Here is a 23,920-nt window from a genome sequence, read left to right on the forward strand (position 1 = left end):
ACTAGTTCACTGTAGGCATAGATTGCTGCCATGGATAATTTTAATGCAGGGAACTGAGTCTTTTGTGTGTGTAACTCCTCAGTCCCCTTGCTGCCTTTTTTTTTTTCTGAAAGGGTCTCTCCTAAGTTGCCCAGGCTGGGCTCAAACTTGCTATATTCCTGCCTTAGCCTTCCAGATTGCTGAGATTACTGGCACGTGCCACCATGCCTGGCTGTAAATAACTTTTAAGTCACCTTGGCAAATATGATTTTGTGCTTTAGCTTTTTTGGTTTTTTTTCAGTTTGATAATGATAGCATTAGACTTTTAAAAACAGTTGTTGTAATTTTTCAAATGTAGTCATACTTGGCATGCCAATATATGAACAGATTAAAGAATTGCTGCTCTGGATTAAATGGATTGGGAGGCTTAATACCTCATCTCTCAGCCTTCTCTCTGGTGCAGTCTCTTTGCAGTAGTCCCTGATGTACTTCTCAGGACTGCTAAAGTTTACAGAATCACTTGCGAACCATTGAACTGTATGATAATTTTTCTGTTACTCAAGACTTTTTAAATTTTGTTACTGAGTTTTGCATATATATGGTTTTTTTTCTTGAGTGTAAAGTTTGAATTTTCATAAGGTGATATTTTTTTTTTTGGTTCCAAATAGATTACTACAACAAACCTGGTATCTAGGTGTTAGCTTTAAGATTTTGCTTCTCTATAGCATTGTTACAGATTTATTTACCTCAAACAAGTTAATATTCAAAACTACTTAACAGGCATAATTTTTGATGTTTCACATTTGCTTAATATACTTTGCTGAAAGGCATAGTTTTTTAAAATTATGTTTACTTTTATAATGTCTTATTTTCTATGGAAGAATAAATAACGTACTAGTTAGAGCTTTTATTTTGACAATTTTTTTTATATCAGATTTTGATTGTTCAGATATTATATTACTTTTTGTCATGGTGTGATTTGGCTTTAGGTATTTTGCTGGCGGTCTGTCAGCAGTTCTCTGAAGCAGTGTCGATGGGCCTATCCACGGCAGGTCTTCATTTCTGATATTGGTTTAAGTAGAAATGAGATTCTGTTTGTCACAAAAGATGGAGAAGGATTTAGAGGAAAATGGTTTGAAGAAAAAAGAAAGAATTCTGAAAAGAAAGGTCAGTTCATTTGTGTGGACAGAATATAAAAGTACCTTTCGGTTAACCTTTAATTTGACAAGTATTATTAGGTTTTACCCTTAAGCATTTATATGTTTATCTTTGTGATTAGTTTAATACCTGTCTCCTGTTAGACTATAACTTCAGTGATGGCATTCCACTATATCTTTCACATTTGACATATTTCCTGTATATACTGTAATTTCTCATTAAGTACTCTTTTGAATGAATACATTATTATATCGTGAAAATAAATATAAAGAACATTTATGATTCCTCAAAATTAAACATTTTCTTCACATCATAAAACCTTGAAGGAATGAGTAATAATTTATTGATATACTGTATTGTATTTTATTTCTTTACCTATTATTCAAGTTTGTAAACATTTAAGATACAGTTACTCTACCAGATACAGGGCAAAGTCTTAATGATAAAAAATATGTAAAATGAGCTATTCATAAGTTCTGAGGTACTTTTAAGCTTTATAAGGGCAATAGAGAAGTATATAAATATTTACAGTTCATTGAAACAGATGCTAATATGTGTATAATAGGTTAGTTCCCTCCTTCCCTCCTTCCTTTACTTTCTCCCCGCATACCTCCATCCCTCCAGCCATCTATCTTTTCTTCCTTCCCTCCCTCCCTCCATTCTTTGAGGATTGAACTCAGGGGTTTGCACAGGCTAGGTAAGCACTCTACCACTGAGCTAAATACCTAGACTTTTTTTCATTTTATTTTGAGACAGGGCCCAATTAAGTTGACCAGTCTGGCCTTCAGTTTGGCAGTCTTTCTGCCTAATTCTCCAAAGTAGCTGAGATTGTAGTTGTGCTCCACTTCATCTGGAAGTAAGTTTTTTTTGAGTGTAGAAATTGGAATAACTTAAGTATTGGGGGAAGATTAATAAGCCTTCTCAGACTGAAGTAGAGAGAATTTGAGAGGAACTAGAACACAGGTTTAATCTGAAAATGTTGGAAGCCTTTAAAATTGTGTCTTACTCTTCCTATTTAGGGACCTGGAACTGAACTGAATTCATGACCTTATACTCCTACATGTTTGTCTTAGTAAACAGTTGTTTTTGACATCCTCCCACTACATTTAATCAGTCACCAAATTTTTCTAACCTCAGCCTTAAATGCTTCTGAAATCTTTCCACTTTTCTCCAGATTAATTGCTACCACATCAGTTTATTTCATCTTTTATTATTTTTCTGGACTTAAAATAATACAGATTCTTTGGATCTATTCCTTTGTTTTTACTTTGAAAATTTTTCACACTATAGCCAGGATTCTTTCTTTATAGGTAAATTTCATGTATATGGGGAAGCACTATGTGCTTTCATAATCTTGATTTGACTGGTAACGACACAATCATTTAATTTCTGTTTTCCTTGCTAGATTGTGTACTTAGTGAAGACAAGGTCAGGATTATCTCATTTACTACTGCATCACCATGGATACACTGATGATTCCTGTATCACAGCAGCACAGTATGGTCATTCAGATATTTGCTGAATAAATACAAGAAAGGGAAAAGGGAAAGGGAATAAAGAGGCAGAGTATGAAAACCTCAGGTTTATATATTTCTAATGCAAGTTGAAGAATTTTGAAAGCCAGTATGACTAGATAATTTTGGCTGTAATATAGAGGATGTGTTTATTGAAAGTGATAAAATCGTGACTGATAGATAATTGATCCATCAAAAGTTTTCTGTGTACTATAACAAATATATGTTGAAAATATTGTGTTATAGAGAAAGAAGAAGTAGTTTTTCAAAAGAACTTAACCACTTACTGGTCCAATTATTTAAATACAGGATGACCTCGAATTGCATTTTTTTCATTAATTTTTATAAGGTAATAGGAAATTTAAAAATGTCAATTTTGTCAAATTTATTCAATACAAGAATTGACTGGTTTAAATGACACTTTCCTGAGTGATGCTTGGGATAGTCAGGATGTAAACAAACACGCTTCTCTGAGTGATGCTTGAGGTAAACTGTCAAGTGATTAATGTATGAATATATAAAAGATATTTTCATACTTGTCCAATTGTTTTTTATTCCACTTAATCCTAAATCTTTTTAATAGTTGCAGTAAAGCCTTGATTAATGGTAGCTTATTTTCTTTTTAGCAGACATTTTATCAAATCTGCATAATTCCTCATCAGATATGTCTTGTGTATCTGATACAAATAATGTGTATGAAAGAATTCGACTTGAGAAACTTACTTTTGCCCACAGAGCTGTTAGTGTCAGCACAGATCCAAGTGGATGTAATTTTGCAATCCTGCAGTCAGATCCTAAAACAAGGTACATTTGTATTTATTAAATTTCATTTTCAGAACTGATAATCACTGAGATCTTTTATTTGTTTTCAGTAGCTCCTGGTAAAATTTAATTGAAGAACAATTATGAAGTCTTGGAGACTTTAGACAAATTAATATGTTTGATAACCTAAAGGTGGAATTGGTTATTATAGAGCTAATGTTGTCTGAAAATACATAGATGCACACATAAACGAAATTCGCCTTTAATGCTTTATGATGTCCTCTGGGTTCTCACATTCTGAGAAATGTATTTTAAATATTTATTATGTGGTTTGCAAAAAATTTCTGACCTTTGAGTATGATAAGAATTGACAGAAGAGGTGGTATGGAGCCATCTCTAGGATAGAATCCCAAGCAAATATCCTAAATCACATTAGTACAGAGATAAGATAAATATCAATGGTACTGGTGAAGAGGGAAGAAATCCTGGAAGTGGAGTGACCATCCATCCTGGTTGGCCCAGGTCTGCCGCAGTTTACACACTCAAGGTTTCATCTGGAAAAATCCTTTCTAAGGTACATCAGGAAAGTTTGTCCCCCTACCTAGTAAGGTAAAAAGTAGATTGGGAAGCTACGTTTACATTCCTATTGTACTGAAAGAACCAGGGTTGCAGACAGGTTGTAGTCTGTTTATTTTTACTTGAGTGTTAGACCTGTTCTTTGGTATAGCACAGGAAGTAATTGTTCAAATCTTGTTTGGTTTTTTTTTTTTTTTCCATTCATAAAATAGAAAATATATGAAAGAGGAAACATTTGGGAACTTTGCTTTTGGCTAGTATTTAGATGTCTTTAGGTATATATTTAATAATTTTAAAAATTATAATAAAATAGCCATTTGAATGTATATATTTTTTAGCATGTAGTTATTGAAATAGCATTTCTTTCAAAGGAAAACTTAGCTCTTGACATTTAATATGACAGAAAAAAAGCAAAAAAGAGATAATAAAAACTTAAAGGTTGATACAATATCTAAGCCTTTGAGATTTTCTTATATTTTTGGAAATAGCAAATTTAAAATTTTCCAAGTTCCATTAATAGTAATTATGATTAATGAAACATTTCATTTTCAAGGGAATCAGCCAGGGCTGCCCTTTCCATCTAATTTCTTGAATGTAAAAATTATTTTTGTTTTATTTCTAGCCTTTATGAAATTCCAACTGTGTCCTCTTCATCCTTTTTTGAAGAATTTGGCAAACTCTTGAGGGAAACAGATGAAATGGACAATATCCATGATGTGACATTTCAAGTTGGCAATAGAATCTTCCCAGCACATAAATATATTTTGGCAGTGCATGCTGAATTTTTTCAGAAATTATTTCTTTCAGATGGTACTACTTTAGAATTTCCAGATGTTTACAGGAAAGATGAAGATTCTGCAGGATGCCATCTCTTTGTAGTAGAGAAAGTTCATCCTGATTTGTTTGAATACCTTTTACAATTCATATATACAGATACTTGTGACTTTTTAACTCATGGCTTCAAACCAAGAATACACTTAAGGAGAAAACCAGAAGAATATCAGGACACTCTGAATTCACAGATGAATAAAATGAATTGCTATGAAGATGATAGTCAGAAGTCAGCGTTTGAAGTTTACAAAAGTAATCAAACACATTCAGTTAGTGAAAGACAGAAAAGCAAACCCAAATCTTTGAAAAAAGGAAAAAGTATTGGGGAAGATGATCCTGTAAGAATGTTGCAAAATGTTGCAAAAAAATTTGGCCTCAGTAATCTGAGTAGTAGGTATGATTTCCTTAATGTCTATTCTTGTACTTATCTCATTAAGACCTTCTTTTGTATTATCATTGGAATCTTTCAGAATATGCTTAGAGTATCCTATCAAACACTATTTGAAAAGCTTTGTGGAAAAATTGAACAGCTAAAACTACCTTTTCATAGTAATTTTAAAACATTAACAATGCAGTGTCTATTATGTATTTTGTCACATCTACAGTATCCTACATATTCTATAATGATATACATTTGTACATACATCAGTTAAAATAGGGAATACTTTTTTGACCTCCTGTATTGGGGACAGGTTTTAAAAATAGAAGTCTTGAACCTCTGAAGGAAATACAGGAAAAATTTTCACTTGAAACTCAAGAATAGTCTCAGCAGTCTACATTGTTGAAAAAGGAAAGATTCAAGATGTTTACTTTGTTCTATTTATTGGGGGTGGGGGTGGGGGGTGTTTAAAAAGAAAAGTTTGCTTTCTACTTCAAAGAGCTGTTCCAAAGAGTGGGGATACATTCTCATTATACATGAACATGGATGAACACCATTCTGGCTTTAATGACTATTTGAATTCAAGGTACTATGTGTTTTTCTGAAATTCAGTGTAGTAGTTCATTTAAGCACAGGGTCATTCATGTATTCTTATTCACATATAAAAGGAACTGGTACTTTGGCTTCAAGAACAAATTATTTTTATTTTTTTGGTTCTGGGGATTTTTTTGGTTCTGGGGATCCAACTCGGGACCTTGCCCTTGTGAGGCAGGCGTCGGAACCACTGAGCTAAATCCCTGGCCCTAAGAACAAATTTTTTTAAAAATCTCCAATCCAACTTGACTTTGATTTGGGTCTGGACTAATTACTAGGGGACCATTCAGCTATAATGGCCTCAAACATTTAAATGTCCCAAGAAACTAATTAATTAGAGATGGCTGATGATATATATGAACTATGCTACCAGTAAGGTAGTAGGAATAAGAATTCCAAATCTGAGTGCTGAGTTTAGAGCAAAATATCAATTTCCTCACTTTTGCCTTCTCTGTAAAGTAGGTGGTGGGGATAAGAATTACATGAAAGTAGGGGCCGGGATTTAGCTCAGTGGTTTTGCTGCCTGCTGTGCAAGCGCAAAGACCCGAGTTTGATTTCCCAGTACCAAGAAAAAAAAGAAAGAATTACATGAAAGTAAAAGTATTTACAGAACTCAGAAATATTTTTTCATTAAATTTGTCACTTACTCTAGTTCAAAAAACTGTTCATAAGGACAATAATTTCAGGCCATAGACTGGTTACATCATTGCTATTCAGAATTTCTTGAAAACAAAAGAATGAATACCAATCAATTTCTTTGGTTTAAACTTAATTATTTGTCTTAAAACAAGTTTTTTCCTTATATTAGTCTTGCAAAGTAAGAGCAGAAAGTAAAATAATAAAATGCCAGAAACTTCATTGTTACATCTCAACAGACTTTGTTGTAGTTTTTAGTATTCAAAAGCTTTTGTCCACAGATTGCCTTTGTATACATAGCCCTGGCAGTAATGAGAGTCTAGTTGTGCATAGAATTTTTACAAAGTTTGCATGGGAAAAACTCATTTTTTCCTTTGGATCAAATCTTGCTCTCTTTGACATCAAAGCTTTATTTTATTTATTTATTTTTGGTAACAGGGATCGAACCCAGGACCTTGGCACTTGTGAGACAGGCGTGGTGCCACTGAGCTACAAAGCTTTATTTTATTTAGCTTTCTTCCACCATTTTCTGGGTTACCATCTTTCCGTGTACTATATCTGAGTGATAACAGTACTTACCTTATAATTTTTGTACAACATCCTTTTGCTGACCTTTACCTTAGCCACAGAAGCTGCAGCTTGAAAACATCAATACCCACTTTCTCTTTTTTAAGGCATTTATTTTTTTGTGTATATCAAAACAATATATATCATGATAGCCTGGAAATCTTCATATTCTGTGTAAAAACAATCAAATTTATGTACTAAAATCATAAAAATTAAAGTTGTTTTCAAGTAAAAATTAAAATACATTCCTGATATGCCCTGATTAACAGAATTGAAGGACTTTGTGCTATGGCTTTGAGGTTTTGTTTTTTTTTTTTTTAATAATTTAACTTTTTTTGGCGGGGGGGGTTATCAGGGATCAAACTCAGGACCTTGTGCTTGTGAGGCAGGCTGCAGAACCACTCAGCTAAATCCCCAGCCCAATAATTTAACATTTTTACTACTAACTAAATTGAACAAAAAGTTTTTTTTATCTTGGAGTGGGGTTTTGTTGAGATGCTTTTTTTAGAAGATAATATAATTATGTTCACATATAAGCTCATTTATTGCATTTTTCTTCTAGGTTTGTTTATCTTGGTAGAGAAACATCTGACAGTTGTTAATTTTTATCTTTTCTGGATAGGTTAGATGGAGTGAGATTTGAAAATGAAGAGATTAACGTTATTGCCAGGAAAACTGGTAATAAACTGAAACTGAGTCAGAAAAAATGGTAAGTTAAGAAATGAAGTTTTCATTTCTAGGATTTGGCACAAAAGCGTGGAAATAGAGCTCTTTTTACCCACATGTAAAGCAAAATACACCTTTTCTAGTCTTCATTTCTGAAAATGTTGGAGATATTTTGAGAGGTAATGGATAAAAACATTAACTCTTCATTAAGACATTGAAAGAATTCATTTCTTCTGATTGAAATTTATTCTAAGAAAGTCATTTTTCATTTTTATTTTTTCTTGAATTTTCTATTTTTCTATAAGTAGAATTTAACATAGACCTCAGACTGTACTAATTATATATTTTCATCATGATTATTTCCTTTAATATAAATTTTCAAGGAATAGATATGCTATTCTAGGTATATTTGTAATAAAAAGTTTTGTGTTAGGTATTTGTACTTTGTAGATAAAAGGGTTTGGAGAAACCCAAACTGTAGGGTGTCTATACTGTTTGGCACAGGAGAGATTGTACAGATAAGTGGATTAAAAAGCTTTAAATACATGTAATTTAAATATTAATAATTTGTGTGAAATAAAAAGGAAAACCAGAAGACTTTAAAAAATTTATCTGTACTCAGTTCCCTTTTCAAATATTATCTTTCTTGTAGGACTGTTATTTTCCCTGAAGTGGAAGGAGATAAAAGTGCTCTTTTTGCTTTTATATCTCCAACTCTTTTATTCTCTGCCTACTCATTTATTTTCTTATTTATTTTGAGACAGGGTCCTGCTATCTAGTTCAGGCTGGCCTTGAACTCACTATGTAGCCCAGGCTGGCCTCGAACATGACAATCCTCCTGCACAGCCTCCCAAGTGCTGGGATTACAGGTGTGCACCACCACGGCCAGCTCTACCACTTAAAAAAAAACAGCTGAAGCCACATTTTATAACAGTAGATTTGCTGAATATGTAAAGAAATCATTCTTGTTTCAATTAAACTTTTTTTTTTTAAGTTCTTTTCTATGTGATGTGACCATGAAATCAGTGGATGGAAAGGAATTTCCTTGTCACAAATGTGTTCTTTGTGCTAGACTTGGTAGGTATACTTTTATTAGCTGCTGATTTATTTGTTTTAGTATTATTTCACTACCATGGTTGCATTGAGAGTTTTTTTTCCCTTCCAGAATATTTTAATAGTATGCTGAGTAGCTCATGGATTGAGGTAAGATTTAATTAGAAAGCACGTGAACTAGTAACTACACTTCTTATATTTTGGGGAAATTATATACTAAAGAAGTTTGGAATTAGAACTTGGTATTTTAACTCAGCTTTTCATTTATATTGAACTTGTATTTATGTGTAAACCTGCTGGAAAATAGCATTTAGAGGTTAAAATTCTTATAGTTACCTAAATAAAAAATTTTCCCATTATTAGTAAGAAGTGTATTAGGAAGATAGTGTGTGTTTTTTAAGATTTTTATTTGTTCCTTTATTTTATGAAACTTAAATATACTGCATTTTATTTTAGCTTTGTGTATTATAAATTTCATGTTCTTTGCCTTTGATGTGATTTACTATTCAAAGTTTTTCATATTCATAAGTCAGAAGGTAGTATTTTATTATTTAAAGTTACTTATTTTACTTTATTTTATTTTATTCAGGCTTCCAGTTGTGCAGCTCTGGAAATGCCAATACATTCTGACATATTGAAAGTTATTTTGGACTACCTCTATACTGATGAAGCTGTGGTGATAAAAGGTAATAATAAGAGCTAGCAAGTTTTAGCCATTTCAGATATATGGAATGATGCTAAAATCAACATAAATCTTAATTTCTACTTGAAATGAGCTGTCAGGCTTAATTTAGGTTAAGCAATAGGGATGATTACTAACAGTAAAAGAATTAAAAAAAAAGTTTTCAGGACATCTTGAACTCTTAAGAATTTTATGTAATGTTTGAAATTAGATTTTGTAGTGCCATTTCCAGATCCCTCTGAGATGAATGATTTGACAACAGAGAATATAGTTTTAACAAATTCTTTAACCTAAGTTCTTTTTTGCCAAATTTCTCCCCTTGTAACAACACCAGAAGTCAAAGAAATAGATTAAAAATTAAAGCAAAATTCATGAAGAGACTAAATTTATATGCTTTATCAGTCAAACTACAGTATTTTGTCTACCAGTAACTTTATAGGAATGCTTCTGAGTGTTCTGTGGTATTCATTTTACCACCGCTAATATTAATATAATTTTGTATATTAAAGTTAAAAAGATGGAAAGACCCTACTCTATATTCAAGTGGAGAATACAGCACCATATAGCTAAAGAAGTATGTTTCAACAGAGTATTTTTGTCTAAAAAGTAGGTGCATTTAAAAGAAACTAGCATCTGAACCAGCTTGGGGAAATCTAGGTAGTCTTTGTATAGGAGATAGTGTTTAACTGAGGCCAGGAGTTAAGATTTGTCTAAGAGTATACCCAACAGAGACAGTGGTATTTTCCTGTTCCTCTCATTCTTTTAAAAAATTGAGATGTTATTCACATACCACTAAACTCATACTTCTTTTTGTTTTTGTTTTGTTTTTTGAGACTGGGTTTTACTATGAGTTCAGGCTGGTCTTAAACTTGCAGGGATCATCCTGCCTCAGCCTCCCAAGTGCAGGGATTACAGATGTGCACCACCACGCCTGGCAAAATTCATACTTCTATACCATATTTAAAATAGGTTTTAGTATTCTTATAAATTGTACAACTATCTCCATTTTGTAATTCAAGAGCATTTGCATTACCTCCAAAAGAATCCCCGTGCCCAGTAGCAAACACTTCTCATTCTCCCTCATTTGTACCCCTGGCAACCAAGGGAGAAACTAATCTACTTTATGTCAGTTTTTAAGGTTCATCTGTGTTATAGCATGTAACAGCCTTTCATTACTTTGTATTGGAAAATAATATCCATTTGCTAGATATACCACAGTTTATTTTATTTATCTATTCATCAGAGCATGGTTGTTTGTGTTATTTTCACTTTTGGCTATTTGAATAATGCTTCTATGAAAAGTCATGCACAAATTTTTGTGTAGCCTTATGTTTTCATGTCTCTTAACCATATATACCTAGGACTAGAAATGCTAGATCATATGATAATGCTTATATTAACTTTTTAGGAACTACATGTTTATTAAGTGTATTTTAACTTTCCCGCTACCAGTGTATGAGGTTCCAGTTTTTCCACATCTCACCCAACACTTGTTATTATCTACCTTTTTATTTATTTATTTTTTAATATCTACCTTTTTAATTGTAACCATTCTAGTGAGTGTGAAGTAGTATAACATTGTAGCTTTAATTTTCATTTTTCCAATGGTGTTGAACATTTTTATTTGCTTTATGAGCATTTGTATATCTTTAAAATATAAAAATTTTTTTTAAATATAAAAAAATTTTGATCATTTTTATTTGGATTATCTTTATTAGGTTGTAACAGTTCTTTATGTATTCTGATTCTTGTCATTTTTATTTGAATTGTCTTTTTATTAGGTTGTAGCAATTCTTTTTATATTCTGGACACTCATCCTTATTAGAGATAGGATTTTCTCCTATTTTCTGGGTTGCACTTTCCTTTTCTTGATATTATATCCTTTAAAACATCAAAGTTTTAAATTTAGTAAGCTCAGATTACCTATTTTTACTTGTTACTCATGTTTTTGGTGTCAGATCTGAGAATCCATTGCCAAATCTGAAAACTATTATTCCCAGTATTTCTCCTTAGAGTGTTATAGTTGTATCTCACATTTAGGTGTCTCATTCATTTTGTATATTTTTTTCCCTCAGCTTTATTTGAGGTATGATTGATAAATAAAAATTTTATGTGTTTAAGGTATATGATGTGTTGTTTTGATACTTGAAGTGTAATCAAAATATAAAGTGAATGTTTAAATTAAAAAATTTCTTCAAACACATCCCATTGTTCTCACTTTCTGAAGCAGTTCTGGAAGTCCTCTTTTGTGTCTCTACAAGATGTTATCAAAAGCAAGGTGAATGCTCTTGCTGTGTGCCATCCAGTGGAGAGACAGGGTCATAAAAACATTATATTGTATGCCTATCAACCTTATTCACCAGATCTGGCACTATATGACTTCTAGTTCTTTCCCAAAGTCAAAATGACCATGAAAGGTAAACATTTTGAATTAATTTAGGATATTGAGGCAGCCAAGGGAAGGCAACTAAAAACACAAAAGAGGACTGTTTGAGAATTGTTTCCGAAAGTGGCAAGATGGGTGTAACTTGGGAACATACTGTTAATGAAATAACATTATGACATACACACACCCTCAAGTATCACATGGTTTATCTTATACGAGAGAGCAAATAAAAAATAAAATAGAAAAGCGTTAAATAGGAAGTAGGGAGTTCAAATACTTTCCCAAATGACAAATTCCGCTGATTTAAAAATACTTCAATATATATTCTAATTGTTTTCATATATACTATTAGTTTATATTAATTTGTTGAAAAGAAAGGTTTGTGTTATTATTTGTTTGTTTCTTTATTCTACGTATCTTTTTGGTTTGTCTTGTACTCTTGAGTACTTTGAAGATAACGATACACAGTGTAATAACTTGTTATTCTCTTACTATTTGATTATTTTGATTTTATTTTTTATAAAATAAAAAACACTGAATAGAAGAGAAAGTGGCAAGAATGATGGGTTGTGTGTTTGAAGTGAGGGGGAATATTTTGAAGGGGATTAATGACAGTATGCCTTTTACTGTAATAAATTTTTAAAAATTTAAACATTAACTAACCATAGTTTTGATCACTCATGTATACATTGTGAAATGTTTGGCACAACCAAGCTAATTAACATATGCTTTACCTTAGTTAGCTTTTGTGTGTGTATGTGTGTGTGAGCGTGTGTGAGCATACTTCAGACCTTTCCTAGCAAATTTAAAAAATACTACATTATTATTGTAGTCACCATATAGTATTTTAGGCCTCCAAAACTTGTTGGTCATGTAACTTCAAACTTGTACCTTTGATCAACATCTCTTTATTTTAGCCACTTGTGACCCCTGGTAACTAACTACTCTTGTAATTGGTTAATGTTAATTTTTGTATGTGTTTAAGAATCACACTTCCTTCTTTTGTGTGTGTGTATATTGTGGTTCTAGCACCATTTGTTGAAAAGACTTTTATTTCCCTATTGATTTATTTGGCACTTTTAAAAAAAAATCAGTTTACTTAAATATAAGGTTTTATTTTTGACCTTTTAACCCTCTATGTTTCTCTTTATGCCAGTACCATACTATCTTGATAACCATTGTGTTGTAATAACATTTTGAAGTTGAGATACATGAGACTTCCTATTATTTTCTTTTTCAAGATTGTTTTAGCTATTTCAACTCTTTTGTATTTTCTTTTCTTTTCTTTTTTTTTTTTTTTTTTGTATCAGGGTTCTAACTCAGGACCTTGAGCTTGCGAGGCAGGTGGTGGCACCACTGAGCTAAATCCCTGGCCCTGCTCTTTTGTATTTTCATATGAATTTTAGGATATTTTGTTAATTTCTGTAAAACAGGCAGCTGGGATTTGAATGAGGAAGTATTGAATCTGTAGATCAGTTTGGGGATTTTTGCCATTTTAACAAGTAATTTTTTAAGAACTTCTGGAAATTACTTCCTATATAAAAGCCATGAGAATACTACCAAAAATTATTAAAATCAACTTTTTCAGAATTTTAAAAAACAACCAAAGGCTTGCAATAATCTGGTGTTAATTTACTCAAAAAATGTGCTTGAATATTGGTAAAAACAGATATGGGACATTGAAACCTTTTAGACTGAAATGACCACCTCATGTAGGCTGTTTTATAGTCTCAAAGTCAGTCAACACATTCTGGTGTTATTTTTTCTCATCTTTCTACCTAAAAGGTAGAAATAGTTTGATGTATTTAACTGTTTATCATAATTACCATTCCAATATGTAGAAGTAATTATAATTCTCTTTCCTAATGTCTTAATTCAAATTTTTTAGCTAAGTGTAATAGTTGTTACAGAGTAACAGAGTAATGTGTTTTTTTTCTTTTCTTTCCTTTTTATAGAATCTCAAAATGTGGATTTTATTTGTAGTGTTCTTGTGGTGGCTGATCAGCTTCTCATAACTCGATTGAAAGAAATTTGTGAAGTAGCATTAACTGAAAAACGTGAGTAATTTTGAATTAAAATATTAGTATGTTTTCAGATTGATTTAGAACTATTTATTGACTCTGTGATTCTGTTATGGTAAAATATACCTTTTTTGGCACTACAAAAAATTTCAAAACATTTAAATTATTACATGCAGTCATTTGTTATCACATCCTATGTCAGAAATACATGAAAATACATACATCTTAAATTGAAATATGATGTTAATTTTTGTTGAAATGCCATGAGACCATGAAGAATAAACATGGTTTCAAATTTATTTGGGAATTTCAAGGGTGAGAGTTTGAAAGCAGAGTTTCTTTGTCCTTGAAATCGTATTTTCCTATAGAAAAAATTGTCTTCTCCAAGTTTAGATATTTTTAATTTGCTTATTTTAGAATGAAAATTTTTCTTTGGACTAAAATGCTAGTTTTTTGCTTTCTAGTTTTATATTTGTTTTGCTTCATTGCAACTTCAGGAAGTATGGTGGGAATCCTATCAAGTTTTCCTAATTTGTTTATACATGCTAGGAGTTTACTTAGCTGTATCACCTTACTCATTTTTAAGCACTGAGGACCATCTTCTTGTTGATTATCATAAAAAAGAAGCTCTGACTTCCTTTTAATAAAGAAATATTAAAACATCGGACACAGCGTACAGTAGATTTAAGATATACATATAGGTGATATTTTCACTTGTTCAATTGACTTTCATTGACTTTCTTCTCTTTAAAATTCTTTGCCTCTGCTATACAATTGCCTCTCTTTATGAATTTTTTGATCTTCTTAAAACCTAGCAAAAAAGAGTTCCAGAGAAATTTTGTCATTGATTATTGGACAATGTCCACATCTTTGTTCCAGTTAAATAGTTCTAGAATGGTTTTTATAAGACCCAGTTTTATTATTTCTGTGAGATCGTTTTATTAGTTGAAACTTAGGAGGGAAGCACAAACCATTTTTGACTAAAGTTGAAACTTTTGACAGAATACAAGGGAGAAAATAAAAATAAATGGAGGAAGCCAGCTGTAGAAAGCAGCTGAGACTCCTCTGTTGGCTGGGACTTAGAGTAAGCAAAAGAATTCAGAGGTTGGAAGATAAATTTACATGCTCTGTAAGTAGAATACACTCGGAATGTCTTTAGCAAAACAGGACACCTTGTATGTAAACTTACTGGATTGTAACTAAATCCAGAATCTTTTGCACAGTATATCAGATTCTTCACTGGCATGGATATAATATTATAGTAAGATTTAATGAATTTTTAAAATATGTACATGTAGATAAATTCTAATAGATTAGTCAGCGTTAATATGTTCTATTAAATTTTCAGTTTCTCTTATCTCAAGAATATCTTTTAGCTTTATACAAGAGGGAATAATTACTCTGTCATAGAAATGAAAAGATTTTCATTAATGAAAATTTAAAATATTCAGAAATTTTTAGGTAGAAAATTGTCAGTTCTTATGTGAGTTCTATGCTTGCCCCGGCAGAAGTTATTTTTAGTAAGAAAATGCTTTCTATTTTTCTTATTCTAACATCCAAATTGTAACTTAAAACTTTAGAAATAAGCATATTTTATTTGTTGTCCTAAGATGCCTTTTATCTAATTTTGCAAATCTTTTCTTTCTTTATAGTTACCCTTAAGAATGCAGCGATGCTACTAGAATTTGCAGCAATGTATAATGCTGAACAGTTGAAACTATCTTGTTTACAGTTTATAGGACTGAATATGGCAGCTTTACTTGAAGCAAGGTTGGTTGAATACATACATTATAAGACTTTTTGCGAAGGTGTAATAGCAGATATGCCAGTAATTTAAAAGTAAATAATAAATGTTTACCTGGATGAAAAGAATTTTATGAATGCTAATGATTTAGGGGTTTTAGACATATTAGAATTAGAAGAATCTTGGAAACTTCTAGACTGTGTTTAGCCAAGTTCTTTTTTTGGTTTTTTTTTCTTTTTTGCTACTTGGGATCGAACTCAGGACCTTGTGCTTGTGAGGCAGGCGGTGGAACCACTGAGCTAAATCCCCAGCCCTAGCCAAGGTTTTTTTAATGAAAAATTCTACACATATTTTAAATATAAGTTCAGAGTACTTTTATTCACTATAAAGTTAGTAGTAAAAAATGAGATTATTTTGGTGACATAGGTGTTTGAGATTAGAATCCTTGTTGGTTTTCAGTGTAAGGTTTTATCATCCAGTTTATATGTTTTCAATGGTAATAATAACTAATATTTACTGCTGCTTATGTACCAGGCAGTTTTCTATACTTGTTACATGATTAATTCATTAAATTTTTGTGGAAACATTATGAAGTAGATTTTGTTAATATCCTTGTGTTAAAAATGAGAAAAACCCTGCAACTTTTTTCTTTACGTTTCTTTTGTGGGGTTGGGGAGGGGTGAGAAAGTCTTAATCTGTGTAGTTATTATACAGCTTTTTAATAACATATTCTTCAGAGTTAGGATGATTTTTAAATAATCTAATTCCAATACATGGCTGAAATAGTGTTGCACTATTTTTTGTAGGTAATCATTAATAGATTTTTAATTGTGTGTAGGGTTCAATTTAGAAAACACTGTTGCCTTTAAAGCCTTTTTCTTTCTGAAAAGTGCTTTTAAATGCAAATTAATGTTATAAAATATTAGACACTATCATTTTTAAAATGCCTTAGATGTTTGAGAGTCTGTTTTCAAAATAAATTAATTTCATTGCTGACATTACTTTAGTAATTCTAGTCATAACAGTTTTATCACTCTGTGTTGCCAAATTAAACTCATTGATTTTGTCAGGTGAAGAGTCAACCAAAAAAATAAAAAGCAAGTTAACTATAAAAAAAAAATTACATTGCAAAATGTTGTGTCACTATTGTTCAGCTATTATAAGTGGAGATATGTCAACTGAGCCACTGAAGAATGACACCTGCGATCATAAATTAACATGAGTAGACATGTACCACTTAAGGATTTGTACAGATTTAAATGTTCTTAATTAGATATATAAACTCTGATTTACATTTGCACTGCTGCCTTAAAATTCCTATTTGGAACCTGAGAGGTCCTTGAACTCTATCTTAAATACAGCTGATCTAGTCCAAAGTTCATGTTACACATGAAGTAGAAATAAAATGAGTTTCAAGGTCATGAAGGTAATATTTTAGATAGAATCAAGATATCCTGATACTTAGGTTGTTGTTCTAGGGATATGATATTTCTTTTATAAAAACTACAATTTTTGGAAAATAAATGCTTGGTATTTTATCAAAATAAAAACTATTATACACTTTATACACTTATAACATTTTCTTGAGTTTTACTGACAATATTTCGTTTGCTCTTTTTACTTGAAATAAATGTTTGCTGCTTACTTGAAATAAATAACTACACCTATTTCCAAAAGGCATGTATATAGTAGCTAGCATATACAGGCTTGAAAAATAACTCTGTGTTACTTGTTTGGCATTGTGAAATATTCTTACACATTTGAAAATTTTGACAGCTATTAAGTCACTTGAGTCTTAGATGGAATTTTATTTCCTTTTTTTTTTTAGGTCTCTTGATGTTTTAAGTGATGATGTTTTGAAGGATCTTTCTGTATTTTACCGAAAAATGGTAAGGTTCATGTTTTTCCACTGAAGATTTCAGTGGCAATAGTATTACCATTTAAAGCAGTATTGTAGATCAGACTTCTCAGTGGAATAATACATTAGGATCTTTTAGAAATGAGAACATATAATTTCTTTCAGATCCCACAGATATATATGATAATCAAAGATAGTTAATGATAAAATAAATATCTATTTTATTTACATCATAAATGAAAGTTACAGAAAATTAGTTTTACTTATTTACCAAAGTTCAGGACAGTGCAGAAACTTGGGTTCACAAGATTCCTAAGAAATGGATTAATCTATGTGTAGTAATAAAGAAGAGCTTTTCTTTTAAGTTTTCCTTTTTTTTTTTTACAATTTTATAGAATATACTTTTTAATGAATCTAAGTAAATTTTCTTATATTATAAACTGAGGAAGTCATTAGGTATTCCAGACCTTTTCTAGTTAATGTCACCATATACTAAAAACAAGTGTAATATCTTATTAATACAATTTGCACAAATTTTGTATTTAAAAAGTGACATCTTTAATTCTGTAGATTCCAGCAATGGATAGAAGAGTCATTACACCCTATCAAGATGGACCAGATATTAGCTATTTGGACACAGAAGATAGTGATGTCTTTTTGAAAGAAGAACTAAACATGGAACAAAATTATTCGTAAGCTGTTTTCTTTCTTTTCTTTTCAGTCTTTCTTTCCTTTTTTCTTTTACTCCAAGTCTTGGTATAATACAAAGTAAATATATAGTATTTTTAAGTCTAACAAACTGAAAATGTAGGTATAAAAAAAATATAATCTTTGAGTTAAACATACTGAGTTAAATAAGTGCATTTATCTTAGCTACATCCCAAAACTCACTAAGATTACTGTAAAGAAGTTTAGATAAGCATATTACACTAGAGCAGAGCGAATAGAAAAGGAACAAACAGTAGATGGGAGATAATTTTGGAAGGTGGCAAATGGTTGCTGAATAGTAATAACTTAGAACAGAAAAAGCTAAAATCATTTTGAAAATGGTTAATAATTAGTTATAGCAGGTTTAAGAAGTCTAGGGTGAGTACTTGGATTTAAGGATCATTAGATTCCTGATCCCCTCTTGAACCTTTCTAAACCCAATTTAGTCAAGTGATTGCCCCTCCTCCGCCTCTACAGAAAATTAGAGACTTGCCCTTTGGAGAGGTTGAACCAGAGAGCCTCCAGAGAGGAGTGGAGCAACCAGAAATGAGATACTATTTTGAAAAGGTTTCTCTCTAGAGAACCTGACTATTTCAAAGGTTAATATGATCTGCAGTGACAAATTTGGAAGTCCCTCAACAAAATATCTTGGTTTCTGCATGATCCATAGTGGGCTGACCACTTGACAAGCCCTGCAGAGAAGTTTTATTTAGCGTTTTAGGCTCACTTATCAATTGGTTACAGATTCTTTTGTTTGGTAAGTTGTCTGTTAAAGTAAAATCTTTGGGTCTTCAAGTCATTTGCTATGTACAATTAATCAACATGTATCTCACTGGAGATTGCTCTTTGGTTCCAGAGATACTCTTTTTTGTTTTTAACTTTTGTTTTCTAGTGTTTTATAGTATTTGGGATACTGAAGTTTATGCATATCTGACTTAGATGTATGACATTTTAATAAAATTATTAACATTGACATAAATAACTCATATTCTCTACAAAATAATAGTATTCATAGCTGACCTGTTGTAAGCGGATAAAATGTACAATAAAATCTAATTTGTAGATAAGATAGCTTTGGCCTTCACAGATATTTTATTTGCTCTTCCCTAATTTATAGTACTTAATTCAAGGAATTAAGCATTCTCTGAAATGCTTTAAAAAATGATTAGCAAGTGTTTCTAGTTCCAAATCATAGTTAATATTAGTGAACCTAGAGGCTTTCTTATGCACAGAGGGGAGAGGAGGATTGGTCCTTGGTAGCAGTTTTCCTTATGATGGTCAGAACATTGTTCCGCATTTTCACTTTGTCTTGACCCAGATGTGTGTCACTACACTTTTCTTGGTGTACTTGAGGGCCTGTTTGCTCTTGGAGATCTTGAGCAGCTCCACAGTGCACTGTTTATATATGACAAAGCCACACACCACTTGCATAAACTTGGTGTGCCTTGGTGATTCACCCATGGAGGCCACTATGCTTTTGGCCTGCTATTATTTTTGGTCACTTTGTGGCCTTTGTTAAGTTCTAGGGCCATGGGGTTGGCAGAGAGCTATGGCTGCTGCTCTTAAATAGTTATGGTAGCAAAAACCACTGTTATTTTTCAAAATACATATTTTCCTTCATAGCATCTTGTTTTTATCTTTCACAGAAATGTGAGGGTTAGAACAAGTAGTAGTATCATTGAGGGCCAGTAAAATCAAGTAATTTGCTCTGGTCTACATAGATGAATATAACAACAGCTGCCTATCTGTACATGGTTTCAGTTTAACCAAAATACTATATTCTGTTGATTAAAATGCATAGTTTTTCTGTTGTTTCAACTCCAACAATTCACTTTCAAAAATTACTTTTATGTTCCTTTTTCCTTTACTAGGGAAACTATGTTTAAGAAGGCAAAGACAAAAGCCAAAAAGAAGCCACGTAAACGTTCAGATAGTTCTGGAGGTTATAACCTTTCAGATATTATTCAGAGTCCACCGTCTACAGGTTAGTGGAAGTGTTTTAGCATGTATTTTTAGTTCTAATCTTTGATGTTTCTCTTTATTATCTAATTCATTTAAAATTATTAAATACTATTACATGTCATCTGCTGGGGCTACTGAAAATGAAAAGTTTTTACAGAGGCTATAGAAAATGATAGTATATTGAGAAAAGTACTGTGATTGAAGTTTGCTCTGATGAGCAGGAAAGAGGCATCCCAACTAGAGGCAGCCCAACTAGACTGAACTTAATGAAATTAAGCACGGAAAGAAGGCAGAAACATACTAAGTAAAGGGGTAATGTATTTCCAATCCTAGAGGCAGTAGATTGAATTGCACATTTCTTGTGTATATAGTTCACCATGGCTTAGCCTCATAGGGTGTGTGCAGATAGAGAAAAGGTTGGATAGATTTTGGAGGGTAATTAAACTAAGGAATTTGGACTTTATATTAAAGCTAATGGGTGTTATTAAATTTTTAAGACAGGATATGAGTAGATAGAATTTATATTTTTAGAAAGACTTGTCTGTTCAATGGCATAACTGTTTAAAAGTAGGTCATATATGATAGAGATAGTATTATGTTGATTTTACTCAAATATATAAGTATTCAAAACAATGTCATTTTTATATGTAAAGAGATAATAATCTAGTAGTAGACCATAGTATATTTTATATGTAGGCATTATATGAGCCTGTTTGAAAATAAAGGTTACGTAGTTTTGCTAAAGTTCTTTTATCAATTATTTACTTTGAAATTCTTTTACTGAAAAGAAAAATACATGAATACTTACATATTTTTATTCAGATTTATTGTTAACTTCTTACTACATTTATGTTACCCTTTAAACATTCTATAGGCACACACAGAAGTCTATGTGTGTATGTGTATAAATGAGAGATTTTTTTTTTTTTTTTTAACTGATCTGGGGAATAAGTTGTAGCTGTGATATATTCCCCAAAATATTTTGATGTGAATCTTCTAAAACATTTTTCTTAACAACCACATACTATTATCACACCTAAGACAATTTACATTTTCATGAATATATCTAGTATTACATTATATACTCAGATTTTTCCTAATTAATAAAAATGTTTTTATGGACTTTTTTGTTTTCACTTTTAAATAAAACTAGTATTTTATCAAGATCAGCATTGCCTTTGTTTATTAACGATCTCTTTAGTCTCCTAACTAGGCCAATATTTTCCATACTTTATTGTTTTGTATATGTTTTTATTTTTCAAAATTTTAAGCTGGTTGTATTGCAGACTATTACACATAACTAGATTTGTCTGATTCAGATTAAACTAGCTAATTTTTTTGTTTTTTTGGTACTGGGGATCAAACTCAAGACCTTTGCGCTTGCAAAGCAGGCACCACTGAGCTAAATCCCCAGGCCTAAACTAGCTAAATTTTTAAGTTTCTTTAGATAAAATGTGAAGTTTGACCATAGAATACTGAGACAACAGTTTGACTTTTGGATATGTAGGTATGGTAGTAAGATTTAACCTAGTATAGTTTCTATCAGGAGTACTTCCATAGTCAGCCCTATACAAGTAACTTTGAGAAAATCAGAGAATTGACTATTTTATGTCCCTTAGAAAAAGATAGCTCTTAAATAGGACAAAGAAAGAATTCTTTATTTTAATTATATATTAGAATGAGATTCTGGATGTTTCCGATAAAGCTCAATGTTAAGAATAATTGTTTTAGGTGACACAAAATATATAAATGTTGAATATATACCTGAATTGATTTATGAAGCACTGAAGATAGAATTAGGAGACTGAGTAAATCAAAAAGACAGAGTTAATAATTTTCCAAATGTAAAATTCTGTGAGTTTGAACTCTGTGTATGATTTAGACTTGATCCTCTCCCATAGAAGGAAGAATGAGTTGATTAATAGAAGGATGACTAAAAGGTTAGACAGTTAAAAACTGATATTTTTCCAGTCACATAAATGACATGGAAATAGCAGACATTTCATTTGGATTAAATAATATTGTCAGCACATGTGTTAGAATCTTACAGTTTCAAGTTAGAAGAGACATTAGTGAAGAAATAATGTCTCTTTAAATCTGAGGAAGCTAAAAACATATCAATGATTTGAGGTAGTGATAAAAAGAAGTAGAATTTATTCCCTTGATTCCAGTTCCATATTCTTTCTGTGTCCAAAGGAGATAATGATTAAAATGTTAAATTTAATTGGGGGCCAAAAAGACCTGATTATGAAAAAATTGAGTGTAAGAGAAATTTTATCCAAGACAGTTGTTTGAAGGCCTAACATATGTTGATCTTTAAAATTAGACAGATAACATTGTTTGAAAGTGTTTGTGGCCAAAAAATAACTGTTACTTTACTAATCCACTCGATTCTCTAACATTTCTTTTTTTCTTTTTCTTTTTTTTTTAAGAGTAAGAAAATTTATTGAGAGAAAGATAGCTTCTGTCTGATTGGCTTTTGAAAATACTTAAGTATTAAATGTAATCTCTTAGCTAAAAATTTGCCAACGATACTCAAATGAAAGGGAAAATTTGAGTGTTATTCCCATACCATATCTTAGCAATGACAGTAGGAAAAGACTCAGATAGCTTGTTAACATGACTTACTTTAAAGGGAGCAACACCTAATTCATTATATAAGAAATGTTTTATTTATTTTTAAGTCAATTGTGCAACTTTTACAATTCAGATAATGTTGTATGTCTTTATTTCAGTACTTCATTAGGCTGATAAATTTGAAATGTTTGAAAATGATCACGTGAAATTAAGCAAAATGTAGTCTATTCAGTACTATGTTATATTTGAATGACTCTGCTATGCTAATGAATCTGGATATTGGGTACAGCACAAGCAGACATTTAGGCTGCTTAAACGACAGAAGTGGTATATTCCACTGGTGGCAAACCTGTGGCACACTTGCAATAGCTGGCTGGCTGTTGTGCTTGAAAGCTCTAAAAAGTTTGCCATCTCTGGTATGTACATTTTATAACAACTGTCTTAATTTCAGTTGATAAGCTAATTAAAAATAGCTCTCAATTGGCAGTGATTTTTTTTTATAGGGGAAAAAAAAACCAACTCTCAAACAGGCTACCATTGACTTCTGCAAAAGGCTCTGCCATTGGGCCAGTCTGCTGGCTAAATGAAAGGTAGCAAGGCCACGGATTTTCCTCTCATATAAAATGAAACAGTTCTCCTCTTCATGGGTACAGAGACCTCGTACAGAAAGACAAATGAGAAAGGAAAAGGGGATGTCTGGAGTTAATTCCTTTTCTTTTTCTTTTATCGTTAATTGGAAAAGGATTTTCAATCATTACTTCAAAGCAAATCCCAAAGAACTGTCTTCCCTCAGGTTCATTGCATAATTGACATATAATGAATAAAACTATAGTTTTATTGCCTTCTTTCAGTTTTTCACTTAAATTAATATCTTCCTCCAGTTATCATGAATGATCAGATTTTGATGCAGTGAATATAATTTAAATATTACTACATTTGGACAAATGGAAACTTTGGACTCACTGACTGCAATGCATATATGTTTAATGCTTATATGTAAAGTTTTCTTTTTTTAAAATTTCACATTTTAGGATTATTAAAGTCTGGTAAGACCAATTCTGTGGAATCTCTTCCAGAGCTCTTGACATCAGATTCTGAAGGAAGTTATGCAGGAGCGGGTAGTCCTAGAGATTTGCAGTCCCCTGATTTCAGCACAGGATTTCATTCGGATAAGATGGAGGTTTGTTTTGTTAGATACTTTCCTTACTTTCACTTTTCAGATCTGTAGACAGTTTACCTTTAGTTTTTCCTTACTTTTGTTCTCACT

At 31.5% G+C, this 23,920-nt stretch overlaps 1 protein-coding gene across 14 annotated transcripts in view; it reads left to right on the forward strand.

Moving 5' to 3' along the window:
- Ibtk (inhibitor of Bruton tyrosine kinase) overlaps nt 1-23,920 on the forward strand; it is an 88,040-nt gene that overhangs the window by 35,035 nt on the left and 29,085 nt on the right. For 4 of the 14 annotated variants that reach the window (XM_013077966.3, XM_013077970.3, XM_087188115.1 and 1 more), the window contains 13 exons: nt 969-1,146; nt 3,278-3,455; nt 4,612-5,214; nt 7,619-7,705; nt 8,657-8,739; nt 8,828-8,865; nt 9,305-9,401; nt 13,739-13,840; nt 15,457-15,574; nt 17,377-17,437; nt 17,977-18,098; nt 19,986-20,098; nt 23,685-23,833. In XM_013077966.3, the coding sequence (XP_012933420.1) occupies nt 969-1,146; nt 3,278-3,455; nt 4,612-5,214; nt 7,619-7,705; nt 8,657-8,739; nt 8,828-8,865; nt 9,305-9,401; nt 13,739-13,840; nt 15,457-15,574; nt 17,377-17,437; nt 17,977-18,098; nt 19,986-20,098; nt 23,685-23,833 (1,929 nt within the window). The remainder of the gene's footprint in view (nt 1-968; nt 1,147-3,277; nt 3,456-4,611; nt 5,215-7,618; nt 7,706-8,656; nt 8,740-8,827; nt 8,866-9,304; nt 9,402-13,738; nt 13,841-15,456; nt 15,575-17,376; nt 17,438-17,976; nt 18,099-19,985; nt 20,099-23,684; nt 23,834-23,920) is intronic. The other 10 variants (XM_087188119.1, XM_013077967.3, XM_087188116.1 and 7 more) reach the window with 6 other exon arrangements.

Source organism: Heterocephalus glaber, unplaced genomic scaffold (genome assembly GCF_053883595.1).
Source record: "Heterocephalus glaber isolate CG9 unplaced genomic scaffold, H.glaber_assembly_v1.0 deba00001523, whole genome shotgun sequence".
In the NCBI taxonomy this organism is placed as follows: domain Eukaryota; kingdom Metazoa; phylum Chordata; class Mammalia; order Rodentia; family Bathyergidae; genus Heterocephalus; species Heterocephalus glaber.